Genomic DNA, 15472 nt, shown 5'->3' on the forward strand with positions numbered 1-15472 from the left:
AATTATCAAGCGCAATTAGGCTGCGTACACATTATACAGCTAGGTCATTCTTATTCTCAATTCAGATCGAAAGTGGTTTGCTGGGGGGAAACACATCAAAATGCAGGATTTCATAAGAACAGAATAGATGTGGATTGATGCTAATGCCATACAAACACTGCTTCCCCAACCAGCAGTGGGAACAGGCTGGAGCCCGTACACCACCTTACTAGAGAGGGATAAAAGTCCAATTGGACTCAGTGGGGGAATGCATCTAACTAAGCCTGCTTAGGGATTGTGCTGCATGGGATGCAGAAATAGTTGTGTGGTACATCCAAACCCTAGCACATGCTTCAGAGCAATGCAGGCAAGAATAGCTCACAACTGCACCAAACTGTGTCCAGAATCAGAAAATTGGTCCACCCCGGTCTGTGCTCCCAATGAGACCTATTTTTAAAACACCGAGATTCTGGCACAGAGCACCAATCCACTTTATTGCACAGAGCTCCGATGCGCAGCGTGCAGCCCTCTTGAAGGACAAGGTCCCTGTGGCACATTACAAAGTCACGCACAGCGCACAGATCTCAAGGCACAGCACGATGTTCAGGGAGGAACCGGTCCAAGAATCAGAAGACAACAAATGCCCCCCCCCCAACCAGGGTGGCATGGATAATAACTTAAAACACTGACAATCTGTTTTTCTATAATGGTACGCATATCCCCCCCCCCCAAAGAAGCTGCTCTTTCGTCCCAGCCTTGACAATGCCTCAGTACTGTATAACACATCCTGGTCCTAACTAAACTCTTACATCAATACTGCACCAACAGAGTTTTGATGTACAAACCCAAGTCCCCAGAGAGATGCGGGAGGCTGAGTCCAATGAAAAGCCTCCTCTTTTTTATTTTTTGGCAAGGTTTCTTCTGCTTTCTATCTGCAGAACCTTCACTGGAAAAGTGTCTCTTCTGAATTGTTATCCTGCAGATAGAAGGCAGAAAGGAATCTGGCCAAGGCGAGTTTATCATTCGGAATGCGCAGAGGCGGGAAATGCAAAAATAAAAAGCAAAAAAAACCCGAACGGTGTTCAAAGAGAGACAGAGCAAAACTTGGCGCGCGCGCTCGGAAGTCGGGCAAGTGTGGAGTTGCTGCCGCCGCCGCCTGGCATCGTGGCAAGCGCAGGGCAGCCGGGCTGTCTATCTGTCTGAGGGGGTCCCCGGAGCGCATTGCACCTCTTTTCCTCTGGAGGCTTGCAAGGGCGGACGCGCGCCGGACTGACCTGCCAGGCGCCTCTCGCGGACGTTCTTCCAGAGTAAATCCCAGGCTTTGGCCGTCGAGTCCCGGAGCTGCTCGCTGAAGGACCTCCGCAGCTGGGGCTTGGCCGCCGGCCGCTTGCAGCTCATCCTAGCGGCGTCCGCGGGGCATAACGCCGCCTCCGCCGGCCCCGGGGGCTCCGCGCGCGCGCCGAAACCGCGTCCTGGAGACGCTCAGCCACATGCAGAGCCGCGGCATGAGCAAAGCCCGCGGGGGCCCAGCCGCCGCCGCCGCCGCCTTCCCTGTGGGGCTTCTCACGTGCCGGGCCGCTGCTGCTGCTGCTGCTGCTGCTGCTTCCTGCCGCCGCCGGCGTGGCTGCCCGGAGCGCACGAGTCCCGCTGGCGCGCTGTGCGAGCGGTTGTGCGGAGGCGCTGGGCTCCTGGGCTGCTTCCCCCCTGCGCTTCGCCTTCTCCTCCCTCCGCCCCCGGAGGGGTGAGCTGAACTCTCCGCTCGCCGCCTTGCAGCTCGCCTCGCGGAAACCGCCCCCGGAAGGGTCATCGCCGCCGTCCCGGCCATTAGGCAGCGCCCCTCGCCCACAGGCGCGCCCCTCGCGCAGGTGAGGAATGCGCGCCCGCCGGGGAAAACGCGCCCCGTCTTCCCCGGGAAGGCTACGTGAGTAGGGTTGCACCCCAAAGCAGCAGCAAAGCCCAGCTGCAGCCTACAGGCAACAAGCGGGCCAATGTTCAAGGCCAATTTCTTACACACTTGGAGGCAACGGCAGAACGGGATACCTGCGAGCTGGCACTGGCCGCCCCACTGATGCCAACCGGCGGAATTCAGAGGAAGAGGCAGGCCCAGAAGCTGCAGAGAGCAGGAACATCCACTTCATGCATTTAAAGCACGGGACTTCCGCCAAAAATCCTGGGAACCGTAGTTTGTGGGTGCTGGGAACTATAGCTCTGTGCGAGATCAGAGGCCGTGCCCAGGTTGCTTTGGAGGAAATCTATTTGCTAATCTACGTCAAAGTGTGTTCACTTTTTTTAAAAAGGCATGAGGGGTGGCCCTACCTTACAGCAGTGGTAGCCAATGTGATGCTTTTGCTGAACTACAACTCCCATCATCTCTTACCATTGACCATTCTGGCTGAAGCTGATGGGAGCTGAAGTCCTACAACATCTGGAGGGCACCATGTTGGCTACTCAACATAATTATGCATGTGTAGAGAAAGTGGATAGGGAAGTTTTTCTCCTTCTCTCATAATACTGCAACCTGGGACTATCCAATGAAGCTGTATGATGAGAGGTTCAGGGCAGGCAAGCCGAGGTACCAGCTGGAGAGTTGAGAAATGCTGCTTCACTCATGTGCTCTAAAAAGTTCATTTGGTAATTCTGACATCTTGAAGAGGTTGTGTTGTTAGAGGGTTTATCCCTTTTAGCGCATGCATATAAGCACCACAGACAGTAGAAGAAAAACTCAATGCACAGAATAGTAAGGTTTTGATCAAGTTTATATCCCACTCTTCAAAAGGATTTTTCCTAGAAAGAGGATTTCTCCCATGTTTCATTTTTTTAAAAAAAGGTTGTGTTTCCCATCTGCTGGGCCAATTCGGAAGTTTTTTGTTGATTGAGAGAGGGTGAATTTGAGATAAGGTGAACTTCATCAAAGAGTTTCACTTCAAAGGAGCCTTAACTACAAACACGATTGATGTGCCATCAATAAGTGAGAATGGAGGTTATCCGCAACATGTGGAAGAGACAAGGCCAAATTTAACAGAGGTCGTTTTCATGTCATCCTCTCTCTTTCTCTCTCTCTGCCCCGTCCCACTCAATGTATACACTTATACCCATTGTTCAGGAACCTGTGATCTTCCTGATGTGAGAATATAGCTCCCACCAGCCCTGACCATTGGCTGTGCTAGGTGTGACTGATGGGAGTCCAACATCTGGACTCAGGTCCTCGCAGGCAACGACCTATATGTGCCCAATCAGTGGCTGCCTCACTGCACTTGAGAGCAGCAGGTTAGCTTAGGGGTTGCAGGACAGTCTGTGTGGCACAAATGTCACCTCCAATATATTGCCACTGCTCCCATTCCCCACATCTGCCTAAGGTGGCTGCATCACTATGCTACTTAGTAAGGCTGATCCCAGAGATACTGTCCACTGATTTATGGGCCTGGACAAAATAATGTCACAAACTGCAGAAAACACAGCCCAGAGGTGGTCGGTTGTCCATTCCCACTCTGCTGGATTAATGCACTTTCTCAAACATCTGTCCAATATTAAACACAGACTCCAGGGCGAAAGGGAAACTTGTCTGCGGCAGCTGATAGATGCTGCTTTATTAATGACGAAAATACTTTTCGCATTATTCTCTGGCCCAAGTGAACAGGATCTCCTGGTGAGAGGCATTTTTATGCAACCACCCTTTGAACTGTTTGGTGGTATGAGCTTTAATTTGTGGGATGTGCAGTGGAAGCACTGAAAGGGGACGCCTCCAATTTTCCCTGGAAGAGATTGGGCAGTTCAGTGGGTTGGTTTTGTTCGCTGCTAATGAAATACACTCAGGAATGAAAACGACATTCCTCATGCCACCCCTCCTCCTGTTCTGCCGGAACAGAGGCATAAAAGGTTTCATGTTATTCTAATTATGTATGGTTTTTAGTGCCTACATTGCGACAGTAGTTAATTACTAGTTTAATTGATACCAGATGATATTCCTGCCTCAATTAAGAAATGCATTAATTTTCCATGTTGTTGTTTCTCCTATAGAGTCTAGATTTTATTTCCATTCGGAGCAAGAAGGAAACTGCTATTCAGCCTGATGGCAAATACCTTCAGAAGTGTGGCAGGTACTTTATTTTGACAATGAAGCAGCTTCTTTTTTCATTACAGTGGTACCTCGGGTTAAGTACTTAATTCGTTCCGGAGGTCCGTACTTAACCTGAAACTGTTCTTAACCTGAAGCACCACTTTAGCTAATGGGGCCTCCTGCTGCCACTGCACCGCCAGAGCACGATTTCTGTTCTTATCCTGAAGCAAAGTTCTTAACCTGAAGCACTAATTCTGGGTTAGCGGAGTCTGTAACCTGAAGCGTATGTAAGCCGAGGTACCACTGTATTGTTTTTGTGCTGTTTTTATTTGTAACACCAGTGAGTACATCTGCAGGGTCCCAGCCTTCCCTTCACTGAATAGCCAATAGAAGGCTTTGAAACCTAATTGCTACAGGTAGGAGATTTTCAGGGGGCAGGTTGCAGCTGGGGAGAGAATGGTTAACCCTTGCCTCTCCCTCCCCATTCCACCAAAAATGCCCACATGCTGTAATTCAAAGAATGAGGATTTACAGCAGAGGGTGGGCAGCTGGGAGGTGAAAGGTTAACACTTACCTCATCAGATGCAACTCTCTTCCTTGAAATCACCTGCCGCCTCCTACAATTAGGCTTGGGGGGAAACCTATGGATTCCAATAGAAGACTCTCCCCCCCCCCAATCTATTTGCTGGTGGTGTGCAAACAGTGTTTGTGTGCTTGTAGTTGCTATGAATGCATTTGTAGTTGCGATGTGTGCTGTTGCAATGTGGCATGTGTGTGTGTGTGTGGTGTCCACAACAGTTTTCAAACACGCTATGAGCGTGTTTCCATTTTTTAAAAAAACAACAACTTTGGTCTCAGACAACTGTCTAAGGAGCACATTACTGTGTTGTCTTATATTGTTATGAGTTGTAACAACTTTACACACGGAGAGGTTGTTTGGTCTGGCACCATAGTGACTTCCAGCCTAATTCTAATGGTCACGAAATATAAGTCACCTACTAGTAAGCAGCATGATAACAAAAGTAAATAGCCAACTCAGTAGCACCTCAATCCATGTATAGTCTTAATAAAATAAAATTATTTTATTGTAGCACAAAGTACTACGGTGCAAGAACTCCTCCCTCAAAGTGGTTTTCAAATAGGTATTTCAATCAATGTGGCTCTTCTGAGGTACTATTTTTAAAAATAGCTTGTGGCGAGTTTCCATTAAAAAAAAATTCCAGCATGGTGGCTAACAAAATACACAATAAAGAACTATTTGGTTAACAAAAGAATTATATCCTGAAATTTAACACATGCACCCCATGCCAATATAATCTCCACACGTCGTAACAGCAGAGACCGCAAAATAAATGAATTGGCTGGAACCATTCCTAAATGCCCCCTGAAATAAGCAGGTTTTTCATTACTTGCCAGAAGACAAGCAGTGGCAGAGTCAAGTGGGACTCCCATGGGAAGGCATTCCACAGCTGTGGCTGCAATCCCAAAGGATCTGTCTTGCATCCCCACCACAGACGACAGGAGGACATGCAGCAGAGCCTCGGGTGTTGATAAGAATACTGCTAGGACATCCCATCCCCAGAATATCTGAGGCCTTAATGGTAAAAGTCATCAAAACTCAACCTGGAAACAAATCGGTAGCCAAACAAAATAGGAGTTAATACTGAAATGGGACGCGGGTGGCGCTGTGGGTAAAACCTCAGCGCCTAGGACTTGCCGATCGTCAGGTCGGCGGTTCGAATCCCCGCGGCGGGGTGCGCTCCCGTTGCTCGGTCCCAGCACCTGCCAACCTAGCCGTTCGAAAGCACCCCCGGGTGCAAGTAGATAAATAGGGACTGCTTACCAGCGGGAAGGTAAACGGTGTTCCGTGTGCTGCGCTGGCTCGCCAGAGCAGCAATGTCACGCTGGCCACGTGACCATGAAGTGTCTGCGGACAGCAGTGGCCCCCGGCCTCTTAAGCGAGATGGGCGCGCAACCCCCGAGTCGGACACGACTGGCCCGTACGGGCAGGGGTACCTTTACCTTTTACTGAAACGGAAGTTGAATCTCTAGAAGCTGCGTTTTGAATCAACTGATGTTTCTGAGAATCCTTCAGAGGCACACCCGTGAAGGTGATGTTAAAGTAGACTGGGGTTTCATAAAACCATAGAATTGTAGAATTGGAGGGTCATCTCATCCAACCCCCTGCAATGCAGGGATCCTGTCCAGGCCGTCCCTGGGTGGGCTCAAACCACCAACCTTCTGGTTAACAGCCAGACACACTGACCGATTACGCCACAAGGGGTTGTAACCAATGTAGTGCTACATTAAAATCACTTAGTGGTATACTTGCTGAGCTGGTGGAAAGCAAGGGAAAACACAAGTACATCACCAAAGATTGTTGTGCAACCGATTGCACAACAAGAACCAGCTGGGGTACAATAAGAATTAGCTGTCTGATGAATCTTCCACTAGCACAACAGTTGGTTGGATTCCTTTGTCGCACAACCTTTTAATTCTGCCGTCCATTAGTGCTTAAAGATGCAACCCACTTTTTGATGACCAGTCTGTTGTTAATTTCAAGCTTGCTTCACTGGTAATGTCTTCCTTTTTAACATGAAACTAACATGAAATTAATGCACACCAAATCATTAAATGACACTGGCATGGACCTTAGACCTTAAGATATGGATCACTAATATGCATGCATATTAGTGGGACGCGGGTGGTGCTGTGGGTAAAACCTCAGCGCCTAGGGCTTGCCGATCGCATGGTCAGCGGTTCGAATCCCCGCGGCGGGGTGAGCTCCCGTCTTTCGGTCCCAGCTCCTGCCCACCTAGCAGTTCGAAAGCACTCCTAAGTGCAAGTAGATAAATAGGTACCGCTTTATAGCGGGAAGGTAAACTGTGTTTCCGTGTGCTGCGCTGGTGCCGGCTCGCCAGAGCAGCTTCGTCACGCTGGCCACATGACCCGGAAGTGTCTACGGACAGCGCTGGCCCCCGGCCTCTTAAGTGAGATGGGCGCACAACCCTAGAGTCGGACACGACTGGCCCATATGAGCAGGGGTAGCTTTACCTTTTAAGTAGTGGTCTTCAATTTGATGCAATAGGCTGAAAAGTCAAAACACCTGCCTTTGTATTTATTTCTAGGATCTTTAAATAATGAATTATACTTTTTCGAGAGAAAACAGTATAAAAACAACAGTATTTCTTTCTCTTCGCCACAAAGGAATCATCCCTCTCCCTCCCTCACAGTAGAGTTCAGGTCTAGATTGGAAACAAAACTGACGTGTCAAGTTAAATTGAAACCCTTGTGGGATAAAGTCATCTATGAAATCTGCTTATACTTGCCAATCCTAATCAGGTACTGGATGGGAAAAACAATAAAGTAAACAAGTACTTAACATCTCCTGGGATTTGAAAACAAAAGATTTCACTTCTCTTGTTTTTCTCTCTCTAAAAAAATGCCTTTTTGCTCCATTTTATATGCTGCATGCTGCATATTTAAAAGCCTAGGGACAGTGAAGTGTGGGCAAAATGTCCTTTGTTGATAAGGCAATTGTCTGGAAGAGTGGAATTCATGGCAGTGGAGACACTGCAATAACATCGCCATGGCTGGAGCAGAATTTTGAGTTGCAGTTTTCATTATATTATTGTGAGCAATTGCTAGCACCATACAAATTGGGAGTGTGTTTGGAAAACTGAATGTGTTTAATGCTTTTTAATAAAAACTAGCCAACTGAATAAAGCTTAGTCCAAAGGGGGGTGAGGAATCAATGGGTCTACTCTTGCCCAGGCTCTGGGTTTCTGCGCTGTGGGGAAAACAATCCTTGCCTGCCTATTTGCTCCCCCTGTCCTTCACATTTTCCTTCACGTAAATGGCACCCAGTGAATGGCCACCTCCTCCGTACACAGAGCCTTTCTCTGAAGAAAGTAAGGGACAAATGACACATTACATTAATCATGCTATAAGAAAACAAAGTGTGCTTAACACTGCTGCTTTGATTTCAGATGGAAACTAGCCAGATGGGCCCCTATCACAGCTTGGGTGTGTGACGCTGGATCAAGACCAAACATGGCTGATTTTCTTTCAATGTAAAGAGTGGCAGCATAAAGCACACTTGGGGGAAGGGGGCATTACTAGTGGAATATGTAGTTTGGGCCTAATGTGTATGTAGGCTCCATATTCACCTTTAAAGCACATTTTACTTCTACTTCAAAGGATTCTGGGCACCGTAGTTTGCTAAGCGTTGCTGGGAATGGTAACTCTGTGAGGGGTGAATTACAGTGCCCTGTGTGGGTGTTAAAAATGGAGCGGGAAACCCAACTCTGCTAGCATCAATGCCCTATAGAGGACTCTAAAGTTCTTTTCGCCCTTTGCTCTGAGAACATTTTAGCAGAGTCCAGCTGCACCTGTATTCCATTAACTTTAAAAGCATTTCACTGTTTACAGTCACCAGGAAATGTCAATGTCTGTGTTATATTAACAAGTCAGAAATAACAAATGTAGTCTCGGTTTTTAAGGGTTAGCTGAGAACACTTCACTCTGACTCACTTGCACGCTTAACTTCCGAACGCAACTGACACTGACTGAGTGGCCCTATATTCTTTATATCACAAAGGGCAAGTTCTGGAGGTGTGTAAAGAACAGAGTCCCTGGAATACAAATCACATATGCACCAGCAGTATGTGAGTGGCACCAGTTCAGGTTCTGGTGGGTGAAGCCAAGGATATTTTGGGGTGGGGAACACAAGGTTTAGAAGCAATGGGGAGACAGGCCAGTACGAATCTGCATTTTGCTTCATGTGGACTAGTCCCTAGTCATGCATGGTTTGAAACATGGGGTTGTGGGCTTTCATAAGTGGAGACCCTGGTGACAAGTCCAAGACCGTTTGGTCCTTCAACTCTGTCTCATATATAATATCCTTCCTTGAATTTGTCTGCATGCCTGCGTCTAAAATCTCAATGGATATTACTTCTAGTATTCCCGCATATATAAAGAAGAACATAGGAGAAGCAACTATTGTCTTCTACACCATCCTTCTCCAAGCTAGTACATAGAATGTTCTGTGTCTATTCGGTTTGGAGGTGTCTTGCCTTTAGGGCATGAAATAAACTAGTCAAGAGACGCTTCCTCACCTCCAGCCGTAGAATACACAGCTGGCACACATTGCAATATTGGAAAATTGACATGCAAAATATATCTCTTCAGCAGCAACAACTTACTGCATTTGTGGCGCTACTATAATTGAGGACAGTGTTGGATGATTCTGTAAAGGAAAATATACAGTGGGGGCAGGGGGAGTTAGCAGGTTTCTGCATATAAGCCCTAGAGTTGATACCTGCAAACCCAATGAAAAAGTCACATTGACTACAGCGTATGTTCCATTTGAAAATCTCTCTTCCACTTTCCATATTGCATTAACAAATATGTGACGTATAGGAAATCCAGAGGTGTTCTTGCAGTCTATTCATACCCTGCCTCTTGAAACAACACCTAAGTTTGAGTGGTTGCCCTTGTCTTTGCCTTCCCCCAGTTAACTATTTCCTTCACTATTGAAATTTCGATGGTAAATCCTTGGGGCAGGGCCCTGCCTCTTTCTGCTTAAATTCCCTGTAAATTATGTGGATTGATAGAAAATAATCTGCAAAAGTACCTCCATATTTGCAATCCCTTGCCTGAAAAAAAGGAACTAATCTTTCACTGCTACTTTTAGACACGGGTCTCTTTTCTGACGTTGTCCCTTTGGTGTTTTTAAAGGGCGATGGCGACGTGGTCTTGTTCCCAGAAGAGATTGGGTGACATATATGCTTTGATGCTGTGGCACAGCCCAGAGATCTGAAATGGAAATCCTGCAAAAGCTCTAGAGTTCTGTTCTCATTTTGCACCTGCACAGATCCGAACTGTCTAAGGAGCACATTACTGTGCCTCATCTCAGACTGCTTGGACCAAACCCAACCACCATGTAATTCCATTGAAGTTAAGTGGAGTTATGGCAGGCAAAAGCAAAACAACAACAACAACAAAACTGGCCTTGCGGGTTTGTAAATGAACTACAGTTGGGGGGGGGGAGTTAGAGGGTGTCGGTGATAAGCAAGAGCAGTGGCGAAAGAAGCATATCTCCTAGTTAGCTTTGGACAGCTGACACTAAGTCCATTGTGAGATAAGTCTTACCGACTGTGGGAAAAGCAGCGGGGAAAGACTCACACCAGCATCCAACTAGTATTTAATGGAAAAAAAACAGATCTGGAAATCTTGACAGTATCTGCTCCCCTCTCTCCCAATCCCCCCCCCTCCATCCCTTCCAAAGAAGCAATGAAAGTAACTTGTAAAGTATCATTTGCTTCAGTTCCTAGTCCAAACATGCATTTCCTCAACTGGCTTTTTTTTGGGGGGGGGAGGGTATTACTTTCAGAGGAAAGAAGGTGGGTGGTTTGGGGGGGGGTCGGCTCAAGTGGATGTTTATTTTCTGCCAGAGAACAGGAGCTGTTTCTCGGCATCATCAAAAAAAAAAAGATGAATCATTGTTTAATTAAAAAAAGATATATCAAGTAACCTCAAGATAAGTTTTGGGAATCTTGGTTATAAAAGGGAACACCCATGCAGTGCAAATCCCAGTAGAAGAATAGATTGACTTTCTTATATCCTCCAACTCAATGCGCATTTTAGTGTTGGCTCTGGGGGTGGGTGGAGCAAGAAGGGGGGGAACCACCCACACCAGAGCAGCAGATGGAAAGGAAAACATTTTGCCGTCTTCTCTGCAGCGTAAGGATAAAATGTGCTGGATATATAAATGAAAATTAATCCCTTTCAAGTAAATACCTGAAGGTTGAACACATTTCCTTTGCCACTGGAGGTGTATATCAGAAGGGAAGACAAAACTGAGAAAACTTCTGCCAAGGATGGGGAACCTGTGGCACTTTCTGCAGTTCTTGGACTCCCAGAAGTCTCAGCCATCGTGGGCGATCATGATGGGAGTTGAAGATCAACAAGATCTGCAGGACCACAGATTCCTCCACCTGTGACTCAAACCTTGCTCTTGGGTTGCCGCTTTACTATTATCCAACCATCTCCAGCTGCATTTGCATACATAAAAAACCAAATCTCTGAATAGAAGTATAGTTGGAATACAAGAATTAGTAAGACTCACTGAATGGCCATTACACTGAAACAGGAAGTTTGAAGCTCTTCAAACTCGGGACATAACGTAGACCTCAAGCTTCAAATGTGCCATTGGTGTGGCAACACTGCTGACCTCTCAGTGCATCAGAAGCCTCTGGGCATAGAACCAGGCAGAGGCCCTTTTCAGTAGTGGTGCCCACCCTGTGGAACACCCACCTATCAGATGTGAAGGAAATAAACAACTATCTGACTTTTAGAAGACATCTGAAGGCAACCCTGTATCGGGAAAATGTTCATGTCTAATGTTTTGCATTTTTTTATGTGCTGTAAGCCACCCAGAGCAGCTGGAGAAACCCAGCCAGATGGGCGGGGTATAAATAATAATAATGTAGTACAGTGCAAGGGCATCACAGACGCACTGTGTCAAGTCTCTCGTGTTTCTCGAACAGGCCCAAATAGCTTAGGCAGTAGTGGACCCTTGATCCACAGCCAGTCACTCAAGCTCTGCAATTTGTGAAGTTAAGATGTAATGGAAATGTAAGCAAATATTCAAGAGTTGCTGAGAATAATGGAACAATGCTGGGGAGCTAGCAAGGAGACCTTTAGCACAATAATAAAGAAGTGCAACACAGTCCATTCCACTGTCTGACAGCTCTTACTGTCAGAAAGTTCTTTCTTTTGTTTAGTCGGAATCTCCTTTCTTGTAACTTGAATCCATTGGTTTAGATCCTACCCTCTGGAGCAGGAGAAAAGAAGCTCACTCCATCTTCCATGTGACAGCTCTTGAGATATTTAAAGATGGCTATCATATCTCCTCTCAGTCTCCTCATGTCCATGTTAAACATACCCAACTCCTTCAACCATTCCTCATAAGGTTTGGTTTCCAGACCCTTGATCATCTTAGTCGCCTTCATCTGCACACATTCCAGTTTGTCAATATCTTTCTTAAATTGTGACGCCCAGAACTGGACAGGATACTCCAGGTGTGATCTGGCTATGGCAGAATAGAACAGTACTATGACTTCCCTTGAACAGGACACGAGACTTCTGTTGATGCAGCCTAGAATAGAATTAGATTTTATTTTTTGCTGCTGCATCACCGTGTTGACTAATGTTAAGCCTGTGGTCTCCTAGGACTCTGAGATCCATGAGCGTAGCCAGGATTTTTGTTGGGGGGCAGAACTGCCGTGACTGGTCAGTTAGTTAAGTATTTATTTTGTTTTACTTGATTGGGGGAGCATCTGCACCCCCCCCGGCAACGCCCATACCGAGATCCTTTTCACACATACTACTGGCAAGACATGTGTCGTCGTCCCCCGCCCTATATTTGTGCAGCTGGTTATTCCTGCCAAGTGCAGAACCTGACATTTGTCCCTATTGAAATTCATTTTGTCTTCGGTGACACTAGCTAGCCTTCCCAGTTGGGTGTCCACTGCAAATTTGATGAGCATCCCCTCAATTCCAAGTTTGAGGAGCATCCCCTCAGTTCCTTCATCCAAGATATAAAGATGCTGAACACCCCACTTGTCACGTTTTCCCAGGTCATGTTAAGTCTGCAAACAGACAAGCCAACAACTTGTAGTTACAAGACATTGACCCACCCCCTGAAAATTATTATTGCAGATATCAATGCTTGGAATAGCCTCTCTTCCCTGTAGTCTCACTTCTCAAAGCTGACACCACAAAATAGAAATCAAACAGTTATTTAAAAGCCCTCCTCTATAAGACCGTATTGTACATGTACATGCCAGCTTTGTACAGAAAACTTCCCTTCCCTTCTCCCTCTATCACCAGGGATAAGCTTCATTTCTGCACCTTACATTTGGTATGCATGGCCAGCCTCTCTCTAATGTTGCGTTTCAGTTGTGCTTTGACAGCCCTGATTGCTAATTAGTCTCTGCCTTCTGCTGAATGCTTAATAAATATAAGTAACTGTACATGGATTTATAGTACAAGCAAGCTACTCTAGATAGAGCTCATATTTATTTACTGTTTAGATTTATACACATTATCCAGGTGGCTTGCAATAAAATATTTTATACAACACACATCTTAATACATTGAAGTAAGCTAATCACAGCTACTTAAGAATAGCAACCACATCGTATAAATGAATGGACATAACTGTCATAATCTGACACATTTCTGATGTAGATGTGGTAGTTCTTTTGATGCAATTATCCCCAGCCCACTTTCTGCATAATTTACTTTCCATCACACACATGTGTGTGTGAATAAGAGAGAGAGAGAGAAAAATAATAGCAGTTCAGTGCACAAGCTATTGCACATTCTAGTCCAGAGATTATGAATGGCGACACACAAGCAATTGCACACCTAAAAGCATATGCAATTGAAATCAAAGAGTGGTTTTCCTTCCCATTTGATGCCCCAAGGATTTCCAAGACACTGTGCAGGGTTTCCATGGATATCCAATTACGATGGGGCACAGAAGCAGAAAACTCCATGGAAATAAATGGGCAGGTATTTCAGAAGAAACAATATCCTGGTTAAAACTTCAAAAGTACAACCTTCTGCCCATTCTGTTTTCATTATTTGGGGGTGAAATTTGCATAATAACAAACACTCCAGCGGAGCAATCCCAATTGCCTGTTGCTGTCATGGTGGCTTTGCTGAGCTACCAGTGCCTCCACAGTCTGGTCACTCATCAGGAATGCCATGCAGGGGAAACAAAGGGTTAAATTCCCAGTCCCTGAACTGCACGGTCCCATTTCTAAATAGGCCTCCCTCCAGGTTTGCTACATACAGGGGCAAAAAACAGGCAGGTTAAATGCATACGGGCATTTAAAATCTCATTTAATTTGTCCCACAGGACCTAGCTTGGGGATGACCACTGTGTAATAGATGTGAGTGGCCCCCAGTGACAGTTTTCCAGAGGATTCAGGGAACAGTTGTGGATTAATAGGATGGAGACTTCTCAAGCCTCTCTCTTTAAAATCATCCCGAAAGTTCATTGGAGTTTAGCCTGCAGGAGGATCAGACAAGCCATTAGGCCACACTTTCTTATAATGCTTCAAGAGCATGTTAGAGTCTGCATTGCAATGGCCCAGGTCACTTAGGGACTTTGCTATATTACTGCAGTGCACCACCACCTCCTCTGCCAGCCTCTTGATGCTCTGCTAAACTCATCATTACTGTGAATCAGCAAATATGCCGCATGCTGTTATGTTTAGTGTTTCAGACTTAGTGCTGAAACTGGCAAGCTGTTAGCACTTCATCTGGCTTTATCATTTTGTCAGCAAGGAAAAAGAAACCTTACTCCCTTTCCTTGAGATGCAAAAATATGCTTATGTTAACAACTGTATTTTTTCGTTTAACAACAACTTTACAAGGAAAGAGTTTGTCCTGTAAGGCTTGCCAGCACAATTGTTCGTAGTGAAAGTGCGGTGAGTACTTCAGAATTAACTCACATTCCATCTTATGAGCACATATATTACTTCCCAACTTGTACACGTTTGATTCATATTGTTAGGCAGTCCCTAAACAGGGACGAGGGTGATGCTGTGGATTAAACCACAGAGCCTAGGACTTGCTGATCAGAAGGTCAGCGGTTTGAATCCCCGCAACGGAGTGAGCTCCTGTTGCTCGGTCCCTGCTCCTGCCAACCTAGCAGTTCGAAAGCACGTCAAAGTGCAAGTAGATAAATAGGTACTGCTCTTGCGGGAAGGTAAATGGTGTTTCCGTGCGCTGCTCTGGTTCGCCAGAACCGGCTTAGTCATGCTAGCCACATGACCCGGAAGCTGTATGCCAGCTCCCTCGGCCAATAAAGCGAGATGAGCGCCGCAACCCCAGAGTCGGTCACGACTGGACCTAATGGTCAGGGGTACCTTTACCTTTACCTTTAAACAGTGGAACTCTCCTCCCAGTGGTGCATCTAGCCTTGTATAGCTTTTGTTGTATGCTGAAGACACTTCTCTTTACCCTGGCCTTTTACAGTTAAGATGTACCCACGTCTTTTGCTGAATTTATATTGGTCTTTTTTGACTGGAATGGCTTTACTTGTTCTTTTCATTGTAACTGTTTTACCTGCTTTTATAATTGTCCTCCTATATACATAAACATGTAAGGCTGTCATCACGCTGCAGCTTGTGTGGCGGCCAATAGGTGGCCACGCCAACTCCAGCATCACAAATGCAAGAGAGGTGAACAAGAAGTGAACTTTTTTGTTTAATGGAGGGGGAGGTGCTTCACAGAGTGGTTTAGCAAGCCGCTCTGGGAGGTCCCCCCCCCCGACAGTTAAGAATGGCTGCAGCAAGAGTTAACAGGGGGGCTTCAGAATACTGCTCCATGAAGCACCTCCCCCCTCCTTTAAAAGAA

At 46.1% G+C, this 15472-nt stretch overlaps 1 protein-coding gene across 2 annotated transcripts in view; it reads right to left on the reverse strand.

Annotated features, from left to right (window-relative positions):
* The window catches only part of STARD13 (StAR related lipid transfer domain containing 13), a 194737-nt gene that overhangs the window by 135126 nt on the left and 44139 nt on the right, over nt 1-15472 (reverse strand). The window contains exon 1 of one of the 2 annotated variants that reach the window (XM_053386031.1): nt 1254-1564. The exons of the other annotated variant lie outside the window; for it this stretch is intronic. Coding sequence (XP_053242006.1) covers nt 1254-1377 — 124 coding nt within the window. The 5' untranslated portion in view covers nt 1378-1564. Of the gene's footprint in view, nt 1-1253; nt 1565-15472 lie in introns of those variants that run through there. 2 annotated transcript variants of the gene reach the window in all.

This window comes from Podarcis raffonei, chromosome 4 (genome assembly GCF_027172205.1).
Source record: "Podarcis raffonei isolate rPodRaf1 chromosome 4, rPodRaf1.pri, whole genome shotgun sequence".
NCBI lineage: Eukaryota > Metazoa > Chordata > Lepidosauria > Squamata > Lacertidae > Podarcis > Podarcis raffonei.